This window comes from Terrapene carolina, unplaced genomic scaffold (assembly GCF_002925995.2).
Source record: "Terrapene carolina triunguis isolate 2854851 unplaced genomic scaffold, T_m_triunguis-2.0 Scaffold29010, whole genome shotgun sequence".
NCBI classification, from domain to species: Eukaryota; Metazoa; Chordata; order Testudines; family Emydidae; genus Terrapene; species Terrapene triunguis.
The window spans coordinates 1,795-2,083 of NW_020693361.1; the positions used below are offsets into that span (position 1 = coordinate 1,795).

The window sequence follows — 289 nt, forward strand, 5'->3', positions numbered from 1 at the left end:
CTTGGCCACGCCCCCAGCAAGCCCCTCCCCCACCCCATCAAGGAGCCTGTCTCTGCACCCACCTCTCCTCCTCTCCCTCCAGCAGCTTGCGGTAGGCGTGGATTTCCATGTCCAGGGCCAGCTTGATGTCCAGGAGCTCCTGGTACTCGTCCAGCTGTTGCTGCATCCTGGCCCGCATGTCCGCCATCTCCCGCTCCTTGTCGGACAGGATGCGCCGGCTGGTCTCCCGCTCCCGGGCCAGCGCGTCCTCCAGGTCCCGCAGCTGCGACTCCCTGGCAGCCAGCTGGGA

The 289-nt window shown here is 67.5% G+C and overlaps 1 protein-coding gene across 1 annotated transcript in view; it reads right to left on the reverse strand.

The window, feature by feature from the left end:
- Positions 1 to 289, reverse strand: part of LOC112122915 (prelamin-A/C-like) — a gene marked incomplete at its 3' end in the record, with an annotated part of 5,020 nt that overhangs the window by 97 nt on the left and 4,634 nt on the right. Inside the window, exon 4 of the mRNA XM_029914050.1 lies at positions 63 to 283. Within this exon, the coding sequence (XP_029769910.1) occupies positions 63 to 283 (221 nt within the window). The remainder of the gene's footprint in view (positions 1 to 62; positions 284 to 289) is intronic.